The sequence below is a fragment of the Sminthopsis crassicaudata genome, chromosome 2 (assembly GCF_048593235.1).
Source record: "Sminthopsis crassicaudata isolate SCR6 chromosome 2, ASM4859323v1, whole genome shotgun sequence".
Classification (NCBI taxonomy): domain Eukaryota; kingdom Metazoa; phylum Chordata; class Mammalia; order Dasyuromorphia; family Dasyuridae; genus Sminthopsis; species Sminthopsis crassicaudata.
In genome coordinates this window covers 462,970,028-462,982,446 of record NC_133618.1, presented here as the reverse complement: position 1 = coordinate 462,982,446, position 12,419 = coordinate 462,970,028, and the positions used below count along the sequence as shown (strand labels likewise).

General features: G+C 37.9%; 1 protein-coding gene across 4 annotated transcripts in view; it reads left to right on the top strand.

The window, feature by feature from the left end:
• The window catches only part of GGTA1 (glycoprotein alpha-galactosyltransferase 1 (inactive)), a 121,178-nt gene that overhangs the window by 85,074 nt on the left and 23,685 nt on the right, over window positions 1-12,419 (top strand). For all 4 annotated transcript variants that reach the window (XM_074292959.1, XM_074292958.1, XM_074292961.1 and 1 more), the window contains 3 exons: window positions 2,110-2,181; window positions 3,099-3,152; window positions 8,701-8,838. In XM_074292959.1, coding sequence (XP_074149060.1) covers window positions 2,110-2,181; window positions 3,099-3,152; window positions 8,701-8,838 — 264 coding nt within the window. The remainder of the gene's footprint in view (window positions 1-2,109; window positions 2,182-3,098; window positions 3,153-8,700; window positions 8,839-12,419) is intronic.

Sequence of the window (12,419 nt, the reverse complement as noted above, 5' to 3'; positions counted from 1 at the left end):
TTTCTCTAAAAACAAAAGCCAAACTTTTAAAAACTGTTTTTAAGCTGTTTTTGTATCAGTGACTTTTGGCAGTAATTGTCTCCATCCCTAGGATGAAAATTTGCTTGTAACGATAGAAAAGAGTTAAGCAAAATTGAGAAAGTGACTTCATGTCCAATAGTGCCTACAACACTCTACTTGATGCAAGAAAAAGAGGTTCCCGCCATTGATTTTTGTTGGGAACATGGGTAAAAAGCCTCCTTCAAGACTCGGAGGTTTAGGGTTCCAGCAGAATGAACACAATAGTTATAACCCGTTGTTGTTGTTCTGTCACAGTCTTATAGATTCTTCATCTTCCCATTTGGGCTTTTCTTGGCAAAGATACTGGAATGGTTTGCCCATCTCTAGCTGATTTTTCAGATGAGGAAACTTTCAGGGTGAAGTGACTTGATTAGGGTTGTACAACTAGTAAGCTTCTGAAGCCAGATTTGAATTCAGGTCTTCCTTGCAATTATTCTAGTTTCTTTCAAGTCGCCAATACACCATAAAAGAAGTGTTCGAGAGATGGCTTCAGCATGATGGCACCTTCTTTGATTTTGGGGAGAATTTAAATTTAAATTTAAATCCCCCTTTTTTTTGCAACAAAAGGCCAGATTTCTGGGTCAGTAATAGCTACTACAATGCTGTAAGGTTTTAAGTGTGGTTTCTTTATGGTAGCTGAGAGTTGAGAGGCCACTTAATTACCCTACTTCCTTATTTAGCAAGCTGATACGCAAACCATGTTCTGTCCCTACCTCTGCTCCCTGATTCATGGAGGACTTCATTCTTTTGGTATGTAGACCAGATAGGACTGTTCACTAAGCAGAGGCAAATCCACCATAACTAACAAGTGTGAGAAACCTTTTTTCTAAAAACCTGTTAACTTTGCCAAGTTCAATTTGGTTAACTTGATGTCATTGTAGGAAAGAGAATCTGGGGTCAAATCAAAGTTGTGTTACATAGTGATTTGTTTTTTGGTGTGTGCTTTATAGTTTCTTTTATTGAAGCCTCTTTTTTTTTTTTTTTTCATTTCAGTCATTTCTTGATAACATCTCCACTACTGAACTTTTCTTGTAACAAATTAAATGAATTAAGCAAATTAGCTAATTGGCCTTACTTATCTGACAATGTATACTATATTCTGCACCTGTGGTACTCCACCCTTTACCAAGAAGATGGGAAAATATTTAATTATTTATTCTCTAAAACTGAAGTTGAACCATCCATTAGCCTCCATTTATTTATTTTTAAATGAAAGGATTAGACTAGAAATAACTGGCATAGATTTTGGGCTTGATGGTACTCCATTTTATTTGATACATATAAAAATCTAGGCTTTAAGTGTTCTATTCACATTTTACTCATGAGAAAATTGAAGGCTTAAAAAGGTTGAATTCTACTCATTATAACACAGCTAGTTAATTACAAGGCAGAATTTGATATATAAAATTTTTTTGTACTTGTAAATCCAAAGAATTTGTGATTTAAAATCTGACTTTTAAAAACTTATAATTTTACTTGGCGGGTAAAAATCGGAACCTTCTCATCTTGTGTCTAAGATGCTTAGGATCATGACATCTAAAAGTTGGCAGGGCATGTAGAGATCCTTCCAAGTCTAACCTCATTTTACAGATGAAAAAACTGAGTGACTTGCCTGAAATTACACAGCTAGTAAGTAACAGAACTTGGATTCATATCCAGTGTTCTTTTCACCCTTACTTCTAGGCATATACTTATTTGAAGAATCTCTGTCTTAATCAGTTTTTGTTTTTCCATTTATTGGAAACTTTCCTTTAGGCAACATTGCTTCCTTTTCTGAGAAGCCTTTTCCTACTCTTATCACAACCTGTTCATCTTTTACCCCTCCTAATTTACTGCCTATATAATTTATTTTTTTATTGTATTTACTTATTTATATTCTGCTGGCTTTTCCTCTGTAGAATGAAAGTTTACAGGTTAAGAAAGGCTTTATTTTTAGTCTTTGTGTTCCTATTATCTAGCACTTAGCACCATACCTGGTCCATAATAGGTGCTTAATTAACGGCTATTGCTACTGAGGGACTAAATTAATACTTTCTTATCTTCCTCCAGATACAAAGGGAATATTAATACCAATGGCAATGTCCAGAAGAGATGGTGGCTGTCCAACTGGTTTAACAATAGGTGAGGACATCTGTGATAGGTGAGCTGTTTTCTTCCATGAGCATATGATTCCCAGATCCCACACATTTAAAATCACCTTCAGTTGACTTTTTGAATAGACTCCTTTTCTTTGCTTGTTAAAACATGGCTGGGAATCTTGCTTGGTGAGAGGAAATTATGACACTTCAGTTTTCATCAATTCATTTCTGTTTCAGAATGTGTGTTGTCATTCCCTTGTAGGAACACCAGTGTATGGAATTTATAAGAAAACAGATTTCCTCTTATTCAGAACTGAACAACAACCTAATGAGTTGCCTCTGAGTTGAGTGAGCTCCCTGTTCCTGGATATGTATAGGGAAAAGATAAGCTATGTGTCATGAGTGTTCTGTATAAGATTCCTTCATTAGCTGGAAGCTTGGATTGAGCAACATTTAAGGTCAATTTCCAACTCTGATTCTATGAGCTTAGTCTTGCCAAGGACCACGTAGTTCAGAGAACTTTTTACCATATTGGTTGCCTCATTCTCTGAAACAAAGATTGTCTGATAATAATCAGGATAACTGGGTTTTAGCAACTGCCTCTGGTTGGGTGACACTCTACAATTCTCAATGGTGCAGTAAACTCTAAGATGTTAAGTTACAAAATGGTTACTGATTGGCTTTGATTTTTACCTCATCCGGAGTGTGGAAATCAATGAAAACTTTTAGTCAAAAGAAGAGAGGAAGGAAAAAGGGATGTAAAGAACAGTAGGTATATCCCCAGCCTTTTATTTAAAGATAAGTCTCCAGAATGGAGATCAGGTGCAGGTGCAGAACACCTGCACAAGCTGATTTCCTTACCTCTGTGTAACAATGTTTGATCTAACATGATCTTAATCATTTTGAATTATATCTAGTGTCTCCACACTCATTGTTTTTGTTCTCTCTGTTTGTGTCCAGGAGCCAGAATTATCTTGTTGAAGAACCCCAGCTCTCCGATTGGTTTAATCCCAAGTAAGAGACAAACTGCTTCCTGGAAAGTTAATGTTCGACTTTGCCTAGTGTGAAGTTAATGGTGCTCTGTGACGAGTTGTCATAGTCTGGGGAATATTCCAGATGGAGGGAAAGGAAACAACTTTTTGTTTTTAAGCTTAAGCACTGAGTTAGAAACCTAAACCTTGGAGATTTTGAGCTGCATGCTTTAGAAACAAGTGACAATTCCTGCATTGAGTGGGCAATCATGCAGTGTCAGAACTGGATGGGACTTGAGTATGTAGCCAGTTTGACCCACTTAAATTATAGATACCCATATCAAGGAATAGGCTTATTCCAAATCTTATAATGGCCTTTCTACAAGCCTTCAGTTGGTGTCTGGATGACCACAGGTCAATAGATACTGTAGAGGTGATTCTTGCTCATGTTCAATTAGGACTCTGTCTTCTGAATTCTTGTCCAACTCTCTCAGGGGCAAGTAGATGGTGCAGTAGATAGAACATTGGCGCTGGAGTCAGGAAGACCTGAGTTTAAATATAGCCTCAGATACTTAACATTTCCTAGCTGTGTTATCCTGAGCAAGTCACTTAACTCCAACTGTATCACAGAAACAAAAACAAAATAGATTAAGTGTTTCTGTGTGTATCAAAAATGGTATTCAGACCCAGGAATAGAAGTAGAATTTAGGGCTTTTTCTATGATCTCAACCTTGATAACCTTCACATTCCCTTCTAAAACTGATTCCATGACTTCTTAAAAAGCACAGAATGTCATGGAATGGTGGAAAGAATAATGGATTGGGATTCAGAAAACCTGGATTTGATTCCTACCATTTTTATTTACTCCCTGTTGACCTTGGATGGGTTACTTTCTGGGCCTCATTTACCTCTTCTTTAAAATGAATGGGTAGGAACTAGGCATCCTCCTTGGTCCATTGTGACAGCACTGGTCTCAGATTCTGACACACTCACCTGTAACGTGCTCTCCTGGCAGTTACAATTACTAGTCTGTCCTAGACCCACCAGAGTACCTTTGACCACTGTCCTTTGCAGTGTGAGCTCTACCCGGCTCGCCTCCTCTGAGGCCTTCTAAGGTCTCTGGCCACAATCTCTTGAATCTATAGCTTAGTAACCGGTAGCGCACTCAAGAACAACCACGTGTAATCTTAAAAGCCTTTATTATACCTACTCACATAATGCCTTAACTGATGCCCTGACTTGTTGGTTCCCTAGTGAACACCTGGTCAGAAGACCCATGTGTTCACTACCAAAACCCTTACCTCTTTCGGCTACCCATCTTGGCTTGGCCACCCAGGCTGGTGAGCCAGGGTGAACAGCAGGAGGTTAAAGAGGGCGGTTGCTGCCTGCAGTGGGCTTATATAGGGCCTGTGAGGTCACACACACAGCCAATCAGCGAGAGAGTCACCCATTACAAAACTATTTCAATATGGCCAGGATCCCGCCCAAGGGCAGTCCTAATATCCACAGAAATTACTTCTGGGCCTCAATCCCGATGCACTGTGTCCGCCCATTTAAAGGGCCCTTACAATTCCCTTTCTCTTGTTTTGCGGGAACCGCACATCTCACCAAGCTAAACTTTTAGCACCAGCTATAGTTCACTTGGTCCATGAGATGACAGTGTTATGCCCAAGGAGGTACAAAGCAGCAAATCAGTAAACAGAAGTATGACAATGAGAACCAGGCTTAACAGTGGCCCAAATGTTCAACCCATTCATCAAAGTCATACTCGAGATAATAGGCCAAAGAGGTTGGATGCCAATGAGGTAGGATGTCAACACTGAGGTGGGAAGTCAACAAGGCAAAACATCACAATTCTAGTTAACATATCAGTAGGTAGGTTGTCACAATTCTAGTTACATTTATCACAGTTCTAGACCAATTCTAGTTTCTTACAATTTTCTGTTGCACTTTTCACAATCCTAGAACAATTCTAGTTTATCACAATTCTCAATTGCACTTTTCACAATTCTAGAACAATTCTAGCTTATCACAATTCTCTATTGCACTTTTCACAATCCTAGAACAATTCTAGTTTATCACAATTCTCAATTGCACTTGTCACAATCCTAGAACAATTCTAGTTTATCACAATTCTCAATTGCACTTGTCACAATCCTAGAACAATTCTAGTTTATCACAATTCTCAATTGCACTTTTCACAATTCTAGAACAATTCTAGCTTATCACAATTCTCTATTGCACTTTTCACAATCCTAGAACAATTCTAGTTTATCACAATTCTCTATTGCACTTTTCACAATTCTAGAACAATTCTAGATTCACAGGTGCACATAAGCAAGGTCATGTCCAGTAACATTGTCTCAATAACAATGGCAGGTGGGTGTGTTGGTTTTTCACCCACTAATTTAAAAGCATAGTCCTTCAATAGAAAGCATAGGGCAAAGCCTCTTCCCAGGCCACCATATGGCAAGTGGCCACGGGAGAAGCAAGCAGGCCCATTGTCCATTCACAGTCTTTATATTGCATATCACCCAAAACAGTCCATTTCAGCTGCAACACTGGAACTGTGTCTGCTGTCTCTGGTGTCATGGTCAGGAGGGGCATTGCTGCCATCAGTGTCTGGAGGGCTGCGGACATCTGGCTGGTCCCTCTGGACTGTTGTCTGGTCCTTCTCTTGGATCCCCAGGTTACAAATGTCTCTGGTGGGGATGAACTCTACTGCTGGATCTGCACCTAGGAAGGAATGTCCCCGGGGCCCAACTTGGGCCTTTCCAAATGCCATCCAGGCCTTTCCACATCACAGTGGAAACAAAGTTGTTGTCAAAAAGATTAACAAGTCAGACAAAAGTCAGTCTGTCACTTAGCTGCACTTTCTGTGTATGCCCGAAGTGCATTGCTAAGGTAAAATGCAAAGAATTTAAAAATGTAAAACCAAAATAATTTAAAAGTGTAAAACCGAAATAGATTAAAAATATAAAACCAAAATAACTTTAAAATGTAAAATCAAAATACTTTGAAGATGTAAAATCAAAAATGTTTAAAAATGTAAAATCAAAATTTAAAAATTGTAAGCAATCACATATCCCAAAATTCCTTTCTCTTGTTTAGAAGAGAAGATCTTGGGGATAGTCTGTGCAGTAATGACTTTACTAGAACACTCGGCTATATCCCTGAATTCTTTTGCCTAAAAATCAAAGTTTGAGTTTCTGATACCGAATTGTACTCCAGGAGTGTGAATCAATAAATCTGATATTACTTTTCCTCCTGGGTCAAAGATCACACACTGTCTATTTATTCTAGTGATTAAAACAGCAATTTTCCAACCCATTCTAGACATAAACACTGTTTTATAAGTACCCGTAGGGGGTTGGGAAATCAAGCTCACCTGTGGAAGTGGAAAATCCACGAGGTAAGAAAAGAGGAGTTCCAACTCTCCAAAGACGATCCTAGCAGTTTTAAAAGTATAAAACTCCACTCTCTCTAACTGCAAGGTCTTGTCCCTGTAAGGTTTCTTAGAAATTAACTCAACTGTATTTTTAAAACTTTTCTGATTATACTCAATACCCCACAATTCCTTTTTGCCTTGGGGCATAAAGCCTACTCCTGTCCTTTGAAATGAAGACACAGGAGTTTTGAATGGATTAATGGGCAGTGCTGATAGTATTATCGCCCTTCCTTTTCCTCCTCCCCCTTCTCCCTTGGCCCAAGAAGGTGAGGCAGAGGGAAGAAGAATTGGAAAATCCCCCAAAGGCTGATTCCAAATCAAACCTGAGCTTTGCACATAAAAAGAACTAAACTTCTTCTCAATGGAAGAGTAATGGATAAATTCCTTAAAACAACAATGCACAAGGTAAACCAACAAAACGCTAAGAAGAATTTCTACAACTGAAGTCCATGTGATTCGTTTATTTCCTTCCTTAGTTTCAGCCACTGGTTTGAACTCTTCCTGTTCTATCTGTAGTAACCTAGCTTTTTCTTCTTTCTCTATCTCCATCTGTAGTTTAACCTGCAATTCCAGCAACTCTTGCTGTGGCATTTTATACTCTATACTGTCATACATACGCATTAGCTCTAGGTTGCTCCCTCTCCGAGCTATATTTACTGGGTGTGGGGATAGCCTTTGTGGAGCTTGATTACAAGCTTCCTGCTGTTCTTCAGTGGTGATCTTTGTTAAAAGATCTTCCATCTGGCTCTTTAACCTCTGGATATAAGCATTATGTTCAGCTGTGTCCTTGAGTCTGATCCCAGATTTACCTGGGTCCATATTACTTCTCTGTCTTCCCTCTTAAGTGGCGTTTCTACCGGATCTTTCAGAATCTTAATTCTGAATATTAAATATTTTCAAAACCTGATAATTCCTGATGCGTCCACCACGTTGGGCGCCATTTGTAACGTGCTCTCCTGGCAGTTACAATTACTAGTCTGTCCTAGACCCACCAGAGTACCTTTGACCACTGTCCTTTGCAGTGTGAGCTCTACCCGGCTCGCCTCCTCTGAGGCCTTCTAAGGTCTCTGGCCACAATCTCTTGAATCTATAGCTTAGTAACCGGTAGCGCACTCAAGAACAACCACGTGTAATCTTAAAAGCCTTTATTATACCTACTCACATAATGCCTTAACTGATGCCCTGACTTGTTGGTTCCCTAGTGAACACCTGGTCAGAAGACCCATGTGTTCACTACCAAAACCCTTACCTCTTTCGGCTACCCATCTTGGCTTGGCCACCCAGGCTGGTGAGCCAGGGTGAACAGCAGGAGGTTAAAGAGGGCGGTTGCTGCCTGCAGTGGGCTTATATAGGGCCTGTGAGGTCACACACACAGCCAATCAGCGAGAGAGTCACCCATTACAAAACTATTTCAATATGGCCAGGATCCCGCCCAAGGGCAGTCCTAATATCCACAGAAATTACTTCTGGGCCTCAATCCCGATGCACTGTGTCCGCCCATTTAAAGGGCCCTTACACTCACCTGCCCTTCTTATATTTCTATTACATTGAGGAATTTGTGGGAATCTGGGTTTGGGTGAAATGTAGGTATCAATGTCTTTCTTTACCCACTTTAGAGGACCCCTGAGGGAAAACCATAAGCAAAGCAAAGCTGATGTTTGCCAGTGCCAGGCTTGACCTGAATCATGGGAAAAAGAGAAGATAAAAAGGGAGTGAGCAGAAAGAAGAGGAAAGACAGAGTGTAATGTACAGTGGGTAGTGCCAGCAGTAACTCCTTTGTTGCCCAAACCCTGCCCTATGAGCTATTCCCCTAACAATAGCAAGATCCTAATCTATAAGATTTCTTTGCAGTTGGGCCTCAGGGAGTGAAACCCCAACTCAAATGTGGTGATCTGTTAGCTGGAAGAAGATTTAGTCTACTATCCTTATTCTCTAAATGAGGAAAGAGACTCAGAGAGAGAGAATGTGACATGCCCGTGGTCAGTGACACACTAATTGTAATCTAGAATTTGGACCCTGATCTCCTGATCCAGTTCCAGCGCACTTTCTACTTCATGGCCCACATAATCTTAGTAATTGGCTTTGCTAATATTGGCTACTGTTTTAATGAAAGGAAGTTTGATCTATTTACTTCTTCCCCCAGAGAACGCCCTGATGTTCTGACCGTAACAAACTGGCTTGCTCCAGTCATATGGGAGGGGACTTACCATAGGAAGATCCTGGAAGAATATTATACTAAGCAAAAGATCACAGTGGGCTTAACAGTATTTGCTATTGGAAGGTAAGTACCAATGGTGACTCTAATTCATGTTCACGTTTTCATGTGAAAAATTGTGGTGGACCCTCAAATGAGAAATGATGGACTCAGGGTACAAAATGAGATGTTCATTTTTTATACATTACAATCATGGGATTCACATTTCTTGAAGGTTTTAAGTTTTGCCTTGTTTTTCATTTACCTAACTTTCTAGTCATGGGAACTTAACTATCAAGCAAAATGAATAACAAAATAGAAAGACTATTAGATGGGGTTTAAAGAGTCGGATCAGGTCTATCACTAATTCTTTATAACCTGGCTGGAACACTTTCCAGGTCTGATGTCTTATTATTCCAAAGACCCTCCATGTGTATGTACTATTTGAAAAAATAAGCCATCAAAAGAAAACTGCAGCTCATAGACCATCAGCACTTTCTTATCTTCTCTTTTCCCTCCCAGAAATCTCCTTGGAGGCCTTCCTTCTAGCTCCCTTTGACTTTCCATGGGTATCAAGGAAACACTTCTGTGTTATCCCCCATCATTATGACATATGGCTCTTCTATTTTTCTGGTCCTAAGTCTCATTGATAATATTTGGTGCTCTGCTTTATGTGTAGAATCTCTTATTGTTAATATACTGCACACTATTCCTATTCACAGTGAGTCTCTCCCTTGCCCTTTTTTGATTGTTTGGAAATTGTGATGCTTTATTGAAGAACATTGGTATTAAAAAGATGGGCTTTGGAAGCAAGGAAGGAACTTGAGATAGTTAAAAATATTTCATAGTTACACATGGGCAATTGTCTTCCTGTCTCCTCTTGTTCAATTTTGAGCCCAATTTGTAGTTTATCTGCTGTGTTCTCTTAAGATATAACTATTGATGAACCAGCTCCACGTGCTAGCAATCCAATTATCAAATGCTGGACAACTGGGATTACCTTTTTTTTTTTTTTTTTAAATTATAGCTTATTATTGACAAAATAAATGCATGGGTAACTTTTCAACATTGACCTTCGCATTAATTTCTGTTCTAACTTTTCCCCTCCTTCCCTCCACCCCCTCCCCAGATGGCAGCTAGTCCCATACTATGTAAAAGTATTTGTTAAATACAATGTATGAATACATATTTATATAGTTGTCTTGCTACACAAGAAAAATCAAATTTAGAGAGAAGGTAAAAATAACCTGGAAGAAAAACAAATGCAAGCAAACAATAACAGAAAGAGTGTAAATGTTATGTTGTGGTCCACACTCATTTCCTGGTGTTCTTTTGCTGGGTGTAGTTGGTTCCAACAGGTATTACCTTTATCCACTTAGTTTTCCTTGGATAGAATATTAAGGTAAACTCTTAAGTGATTATAGCTCTATTTAGGAGTCTGCATTATCCTCAGGCTTGATGCAATCAATTCATGTTTTTCTATAAGTAGATGCATCTGGAAAACCTCACCATCTAAAGAGAGTTTATTTTTCATTGTAATGATGTGCTGGACACCATCCATGACAGTGACCAACAGTTTATATATCTCCTTGCTTTATCTTTTAGATGATATTTTAAAAATCACAACAGCCATAAGATTTTTTCTGTTGTTACATATATCAAAGATAATTTACAATCTTAACATAGGAATGGGAGATATTTTGATAGTAGGGAATTATAACTTACATAATCACGGAAACCAAGTAGAGAGCAGGAAAAACACCAGACTTGGAATCAGAATACCTGATATTGAATTTTAGCTCTTCTATTTCATAGCAATAATATCTTTGAGTATTTCACTGAAGATGTTGGCTTTCATATAAATTACAATAAATTACATTGGACTAGCTGATATTTAAGTAAGATTCCTTCTACCTCTGTTCTTTACTATCTATTATCAAAGCTTCCTTATAGTTAACAACATATAAAATATATGTGACCAATTCATGGTACATTATTTTCAACTAATCAAGACCTGGCTATATAGTGTAATTTGTGAAAACTTGTCTTTTCCCTTTTCATATTCAAGTCCAGGATATCCTTAATACATGTGTAAAATAATCTCCTGAAGATTTTATGGAAATAAGAAAGTAGACATTTGGGTTAATAATTAATATTCTTAGCACTCTCTTTTTTGTAGCAATAATACCTGTGAATTTAAAAATAACTTGCTATCTTCACATCTTGCTAAAATCTTGAGAATTGACCATTTAAGTGACCTCAAAATCATATTACCACCAACAATAAACTTCCTCTATTTATAGTCTGTCTGGTCTCTGTTTTCTTCCAATTTTTGTTTTTTTTGGTACCATTTTTGCTTTCTCATTCAGCACATTAGGGACTTTGAAGTTAACAAAAATCCAAATATTGTGGTTCAAACTCAGTCAATCACTGGGACTGTATACTCACATTCTTGCCTCGTAGAACCTGCCAGAGCCTGTGTTCTTTTGGCAGAGCCTTTGGAAACTTGTCATCATCTCCACAGCACAATGTGGCAGTAGAATAGAACTTTTTGTGTATATCTGAGGACAGAATTCAAAGATCTTAGGGAGAATCAGTTAGTAAACATTTACTAAGCATTTGCTGAATCCCAGACACTATTGTAAGCACTGGAGATCAAAAAAAAGAAAAGAAAGAAAAAGAAAAAATGCTCTCTTCCCTCAAAGAGCTTACAGTCTAATGGGAGTGAGAACATATATATAAATAGGTGCATGCTAGGTACTACAGAGAAAAGGATAGGTAACCTTATAATGGGAGGCATTAGCAACTGGGGTGGTAAGGAAAATGTAGTGACCAGGAAAGGCCTGTCACAGAAGTTATTAATAGAAATTAATTTTGGATGAAATCAGAATTTCTAAGAGGTGAAGTGAGAAGGGAAAGGCCTAGAGATTAAAGATGAATGAAGCATAGTGTGACAGGAACAGTAAATAGGTCAGAATGGATAAACCATGGATATATAAAATATATAAAATAGTAATGTTAAAACAATTGGAAGGACTCAGGTTTTTAAGAGCTTAGTGCCAAAGAAGTAATTTTTAAAAAATAATAGTTTTCCCCAATTACATGGAAATAATTTTTAACATTCATTGATTTTTTTAAATGTTTTGAATTTTAAATTCTATCTCTATCTCTTTTCCTTCTTTTTTGAGACTATTAAAAAATCTGAAATAGGTTATACATCTGCAATCATGTAAAACATTTCCATATTAGGCATTTTGTGCAAGAAAACTCAAGAAAGTAAAAAAGCTTTAGTTTGTATTCAGATGACATAAGTTCTTTCTCTGGAGGTGGATAGCACTTTTTTTTTTATCATGAATCCTTTGGGATTATCTTGGATCATTATATTGCAGAGAATAGCTAAATATTTCACAGTTGTTCGTTATATAATATTGATGTTTCTATGTACAATGTTCTGGTTCTGCTCCCTTCACTTTGTGTCAATTCATGTAACATCTTTCCAGGTTTTTCTGAAATCATTCTACTTGTCATTTCTTATAGAACAATAATGTTACATTATATTCATATACTACAACTTGTTCAACCATTCCCTAATTGAATATCCCCTCAATTTCCAATGTTTAGTCATCATAAAAAGAACTGCTATAAATGTTTTTGTAAAAGTAACTTTT